Source organism: Salvia splendens, chromosome 1 (assembly GCF_004379255.2).
Source record: "Salvia splendens isolate huo1 chromosome 1, SspV2, whole genome shotgun sequence".
In the NCBI taxonomy this organism is placed as follows: Eukaryota; Viridiplantae; Streptophyta; class Magnoliopsida; order Lamiales; family Lamiaceae; genus Salvia; species Salvia splendens.
The window spans coordinates 20,927,248-20,933,645 of NC_056032.1; the positions used below are offsets into that span (position 1 = coordinate 20,927,248).

At 36.5% G+C, this 6,398-nt stretch overlaps 1 protein-coding gene across 1 annotated transcript; it reads right to left on the bottom strand.

Annotated features, from left to right (window-relative positions):
- Window positions 1–1,846: 1,846 nt before the first annotated feature.
- LOC121797141 (UDP-xylose transporter 3-like) lies at window positions 1,847–6,151 on the bottom strand. The gene is made up of 8 exons (XM_042195879.1): window positions 5,902–6,151; window positions 5,529–5,721; window positions 4,552–4,736; window positions 3,952–4,019; window positions 3,074–3,206; window positions 2,685–2,846; window positions 2,331–2,603; window positions 1,847–2,243 (listed from the first exon to the last, which is right to left on the bottom strand). Exons 2-8 carry the CDS (start codon window positions 5,647–5,649, stop codon window positions 2,124–2,126), a joined length of 1,062 nt encoding a protein of 353 aa, XP_042051813.1. The 5' UTR covers window positions 5,650–5,721; window positions 5,902–6,151; the 3' UTR covers window positions 1,847–2,123.
- Window positions 6,152–6,398: the final 247 nt, after the last annotated feature.

Below are 6,398 nucleotides of genomic sequence, written 5' to 3' on the forward strand. Positions count from 1 at the left end.
TTTTTTATTTGGATCACATATCACTTTTATATAGAGAGAGCGCCTTATTGTGATAGACAACTAAGTCGCCATAATAGTGGCGTATCTATAGGAAAAAGGGGTACAATTCTACCCCAAAATGTGTAGTTAATAGTATTATACTTAGACATGAGAGCAAAATTCAATCATAACGTAATGGTTAGAAATGCAGAATTTCAACTTGAAGGACCATGTTGGAATCCTCTTTTTGCCCATTTTTTTCCTTTAACATCTTCCAAGACTTTGTATTTATTCAAAGCAATATTTTTCAACTCAATTGGTTAGTTTCCTATTTAAGTTTCGTACACATTGACATACTCTTGTCAAATTTTATTTTATTTCATCTATATTTAATATTTACTTTGTTCTTAATAATTTATACAATTAACTTTTATATAATATAGTCTTAATAACAAAGTATCTATGTCTATAATTCTATTTGTAAAAAAAATTATGAAAAAAAGAGAGAATATTTAAAAAAAATAGAAAAATTGTGAAAACAAAACAAATAGAACTAAAAGGATTAGCTAAAATTTGAAACTTTAAATCTTTGTAATTATTTTTCGCACCCCATATCAAAAATTCTAGATACGCCACCATATATTTCTCTCTTCTCACTTTCTTTTTTTTTTATGAATCAATGAATGGAATATAAAGGCAAAAAGTAAGGTACAAGCAAAACACGGGCATACCCGATGGATACATGCCTAAAAGCCGAAGCTATGTAGGCCGGTGGGGGGGGAGTAAAATCTAGGGAAAAGGTACCCTTAGAGTTGGTATCACAATCCAGAAATCATACATTAACAATACATGAACAAATTCAGAAAAAGAAAACTTCACATCGGTAAGTCTTCCCGATGGGATCCACTTGATATGCTCCGGTACTTCCTTCCGTCAAGGTGTGCTTGGTACTCATTGCTACCGTCCACGTTGCCCCAATGAAGGTAGGGGTAGGGCCTCGTTAAAACCTCCTGGAGATAAAACCCGATGGGAAAAAGTCCCTAGGAGGAAAAAGAGTACCCCCGTGGCCGAGAGCAACGCTAAAATCCCAGGTGCTCGGTCACTTGTTCATGCGGATAAAGGGAGTATAAAACTGCATATGTTACCTTCTTTACCTCGAACACCAAGTGCTTGGGTTCGAATGCTGATCCGTCAAAAATCAAGGCATTCATGTCTCGCCACATTAGGCTGACCATTGCGATGAGGGCTAGCCTTCTAGCCTTGCGGATGATTGCCGCGCCACTTCTTTCCTTGATCATCCACTTGGTGGCGCTCGGTATCGTGGTGATGTTCCTCCGCATTCCCAGCCAAGATTTGATCTCCTTCCAAACCGCCCATGTCTTGTGGCATTTGAAGAAGAGATGGTCCACTGACTCCGTGTGCGCCATGCACAAAGGGCAGCGTTGATCGATATTCTTGTAGCCCAGTCTGGCATTGCCTCTCTTTGGCATACGGGCATTTCAGTTGTCGCTCAGCAGATCAATTCTCATTAGTCCGGAACATAATAGTAGGCAAGAGCTTTTACTTGAAGTTGATCAATTCTCATTAGTACTTTTATTTACAATAACAATAACGTTTACTTGAAGTTGGAGTGGAGAGCAGGCAAGAGCTTTTGTCAAGAGACAATTCTATCGGCAACAATAGCTATTTTGCAATTCAGCCATCCATGTAAAGAATATCCTAAGCTAAGTATCGAATGGTAAAACTTGAAGGATTGCAGATATATATGCCAAAAACTATCTATCAGAACCAATAATGAAGCATATCCGATAATACTAATGATGGAATTGGGAGTCTAATTAAAGGCCAAATCCAAATAAACCGAATCTAGCATAAAATATTTAAATTTTACGAGCAAACTCGAGGAACTTCCTTTTTTACCAATTAAATCTACTTATTAAGCGTGCAACATTTGGTGATTGAAAGAGAATCTATTCTGTATTAGCACACCTTGGGTATACAAAACTGTTTGACTGGAAAGACAACTCATTCAGCTCTCAATCTATTCAAATACACAATCCATAGTGTCCCTTGCAGCATCGTCTTCATCGCTGCTACAGTTGCTTCCACGCAAACCAGTTAAGCAAGTTGATGCCACCCAAGTTTTACGCATGCAGGTCCTTGTTTGAGTTCCATTCCGGTGCCCTTGCACCACCCCCACCCTCAGCAAGAACTCCACCGCCATTTTCAGCGCTTAAAAGAGGATCAGATTCGGCTTCCTTGGCCTTCACACAGAAATAGATAGTCATTGCATCATCATCTTCTGGCACAAACACAAACACAAACACAAACATGAGAGAAAAAGTGAGCACCTGGGATATTTGTGCTGCTTCAGCACTGGCCTTTTGCTGACTCTCGATAGAGCAACAGTACGAGTACAGTATCATCCCCACGATAGCAATCAAGATTCCTAAAATGTTCCGCCAACTAAAGGGGTCTCGTAGAAGAACATAACCAAATGCCAAAACAAGGCATGTTTTCAAATGCCCTAGGACCTGATAAGTTACTGGTGACGTCTTTCCGATTACAAGAAAAGTGCTGAAGTTCACGGAAACTGATATTAAGCAGGATAGGACAATAAATGCCTGTCATCAAAGAAAGAGAAAACAGAGTTATGTGCTTAATATTATCAACCAACTGCAGTAAAGAGTAGTTCCAGTTCTCACCAGCACTTGAGGAGTATAGTTGAAAGCAAATACATTCTGCTTTGTCAGAAGCCCATCCACAAACGGTCCAGTTATGAAAAGAGTGATTGCCTGATAGGGACAAGATTGATACAGAAGTTGGGTTGAAGAAACCTTGAACTTCTTCTGTATGGTATTTGTCATCTAATGGTGTTTCAAGTTAAGATCCCAAAATTGAAATCAAGACTCAAAAATAAAACATAAAGCTGACAAATCAGTAAGCCAAACAGAATAAAAATGATTAAGATTGCTAATAGAACCGAAGAAATCAAACCACTGAAAATTGAGTAACCAAATTATAGTAGCCTTTCCATCTCAAAATTGCCAAGAGAACTCGTGAGAATAAATTGCAATAAAATAGCAGAGGATACGATTTGTGCAACACAAGTTGTTACAATTGCAAGCAGAGACAAGACCGAGCCCAGGACATTAAGCTGCAAATCAGTCACAGTTGCAATCTCAACACCCATGAGAAGAACAACTAGTGAAATTTGTACATTCCTACTGCAAACAGAGGTTAAGAATATGTTAGCAGCCAAAATCCAAGGCATGTAATCACCAAAACATAGTTAATGAAAAAACAAGTATCTTGTACATAGTCAATGGGAGGATGTCTCACCAAAAAAATGCATGCAAAGAACATAGTAATAATAAAGAAAAAGGCCAGAAGAGTTCTATATGATTTCTTAGACCACTGGGCAATGGTAGAGTGTATTTCTCATGGCTAATGAGTATTTTGTTTGTTAAGGAGTATGCAAACACAGTATAGTCACTCTTTCCTCCATCTAGTTTAACCACATTTTTTGCTTAGCTACAGCCATTTTACAGCTTGTACATCAGACAAGACTATTTTTGGCAAAAAAGAAAATTCCAAGATTGTATTCCAATAAGGTGATAGACAGCAAGAAATTCCAAAATAGGTTTGCCCAGAAACTAGTATAGTGACATAGATAGTAGTACAGAAAATTGCCAAGTTGAGAAACAGGTTCAAACTAGACAAATGCCAGCCAATAATTATGCTTTTCTGATAAGTGTTCCGATTCGTTGTTCTTTTCCATAAATTGTTCCAATTCAGTTTCTTTCTTTCATTCTATCATATTGTCGATTACTTTTGGTGAGTTGTGTATGCTACCCTTTGCTCCACTTTAACTTAGTAGCACAAGAAAGGGTTTTAAATGCTAGTATAGTTCATATCACACACACAGAATACAAACTAAGAAACTGGAAGAGATAGATTTAAAGATCTAACCTGAACAATTTTCTGAAGAAAAGAGTCTCTAAAAGAACAGTGCATGGGATAATTGCCAATTTTGTCATCTGAAAATCATTTACCATAAATAATGAGACCTTTAAGCTAAAACTAGACTGAAATAGGCTAGAGAATATAGAGAGAGTTGAATATTGCAGCCAATATCAAAATTTTATGTTCTTTAGATATAGTAGACAGACTGTTCCAAAAGTAATCATCAACCACTAGTGAAGGCACTACATTCTTCAATTGCAAAAATATCAAACTACATTGATATCTACTTTTAGTTATAAGCACCTAAAACTTTGCCTCACGTTATACTATATTCATGCAACTGCACCAGACCATGGTACAATGTCGCGAGTGGACAACCTAATATGATTCACGTAAAATGAAGGTTGTTCCTATGGGCATAGCTATTACATGCACTGAAGGAGTTCTTTTCTTCTTTTTTTTGCCTGACATGGGGTAGGGATTACTTCTTCAACACACCAAAAACTATTCTTATAAAACGGTGCTCTTCTATCTTGAGGAAATAAAACTCATTAGTATCCTCAATCGCATGCCAGAAATTGAAAGAATTTTAAACATATAACTAACCTGATAGAAACCCACAGAGTTAAAACCCAGGCTAAGATTTAAAAGCCCAATGGATGTTCCATTGAGAATTCCAAATCCCATGACAGCTCTTGGATCAAATGGCTTGTGTTCAAACCATTTCATCCATAGAGCAATGTGAAGGGAGCAAAAAGTAACAAGAAGATGCCAGCTAGTAAGAGTTGTAGCTGCAAAAGTAAAATAACAGGAGTTAACAAAAGTTAAATATTAAGTACCTAGAAGTGAAACTATAGTTCGATGGCTAGAGCAAACAGGTTTCAGGACAACCACTACATGGACATTAAATTTCAAATACCAGTGTGGTTCTTTATTACTAATGAAATAAATTATCAAAAATATGCCAATCAAGGAAACAACATAAGAAGTGACTTCAAAACGAAATGCTCACGTGCAATAGCAGACAGCTAAGATCACTGACTGATAGATATTTCATGAATAGAGAAAATTCTAATACATGCAAATCTAAGTGTCATCAAATTTCACACAATCAGCAATAAATTAGAATGAGCTCCATTTCTAAGTGTGGCAAGATGCCATTACCCACCTATAAATGCAAATGCTATAACCTGAAGAATCAACAAGTGTAAAATTTGATCTCTCTATTAGTAACAGATTTTCCACACTCAGAATTAGGAAACTTCCAAAACTAGGTGTCATATGCCTAATAAGATGGATAATAAACTTAGGTGCATTCTTTTATATTTACAAAAAAATTTAGGTGGTAGTTATTTGCTATCGTGACTTAAATATGTTAAAACAGAAAGTATCATCACCAAAATTTATGATCTGATTTAACCTGTCCACATGATTTACTGCAATTAAATCAAACTAAATGGTAGTGGTGAATTTCAAATCATGTTTCAAATCTATGGGAGTTAGGATAGGCATAAGTAACAGCACAGCTAAAGGTCAGTTAAACAAGAAGTATATGAATGAGGTCCATTGAAATCTCATCTCACCAAAAGTGAAGCCAGGAGTGCTAATGAGCGCCTTGTTGCATATGACGATGGAAACAGATGAAACCACTGAAAAACTCAATGCTCCAATAGTCCCCAGCTGAAACTTGTTGCCTTCACTCATCTTCACACTCCACTATCTCAATACCTCATTAGGATCTTCCACTCAACTCAGCAGCAGCCAAATCCAGCTCCGCTGCAAACACAACAACAGTATCTCAAATAGTTTCACCTAAAAAACATACTAGAAACAAAAGCAGCGATTCCGAACCCTAGATCTGCTCCACTTCACCAACAATCGGTGATATGAAGCGCGCAATGTTTATGCAACATACAGATACAAAAATTAATTCATCTACAAACAAAAAGAGTGTACCTGGCTGAGAAGCCGACTGAAGTTGATGAAGTAAAGAAGGTTTAAAAAAAGTGGTATCTGAAAGCTGATCAATCTGTTCCCCAAGAAGAAGGCGTGAGGAGCAGAATTGGAAAATTAAGTACTCCTAATTGAATTTCCCAGATATTTAAGTGTAATGTTGCACTAGCTTATTTATTATACTCCATAATTAAGTGTGTGAATTATGATTAAGAAATGAGATTAGTGAGGGAGGTGATTGGAAGCGGCGTTATTCATATTTTATTTTCCAATCTTTAACTGCAATCCAGATGTTAGTCTAAAGCAAAAATCAAATATTTAATTATTCTAGGTTGCACACGAACATTGTTGAGCATGATACTTTTAGTATTATCATTCCTTGGATCTCCTCTGTAGAAGTACTAATTGTTACTCCTGACGTATTTATTGTTGAGTTTTATAGTTTATATTTTATTTTTGTGTTAATTATATACAAGTTTGTTAAGTATATATCGAGAAAA

Excerpts from the sequence above, each read along its gene's own strand:
- LOC121797141 (XM_042195879.1), bottom strand. The coding sequence starts at position 5,649 with ATGAGTGAAGGCAACAAGTTTCAGCTGGGGACTATTGGAGCATTGAGT. Across the intron at positions 4,020-4,551 it reads ACTCTGTGGGTTTCTATCAG|ATGACAAAATTGGCAATTAT; the intron begins GTTAGTTATATG and ends AATGATTTTCAG. Across the intron at positions 2,244-2,330 it reads AAGCAGCACAAATATCCCAG|GCCAAGGAAGCCGAATCTGA; the intron begins GTGCTCACTTTT and ends TTCTGTGTGAAG.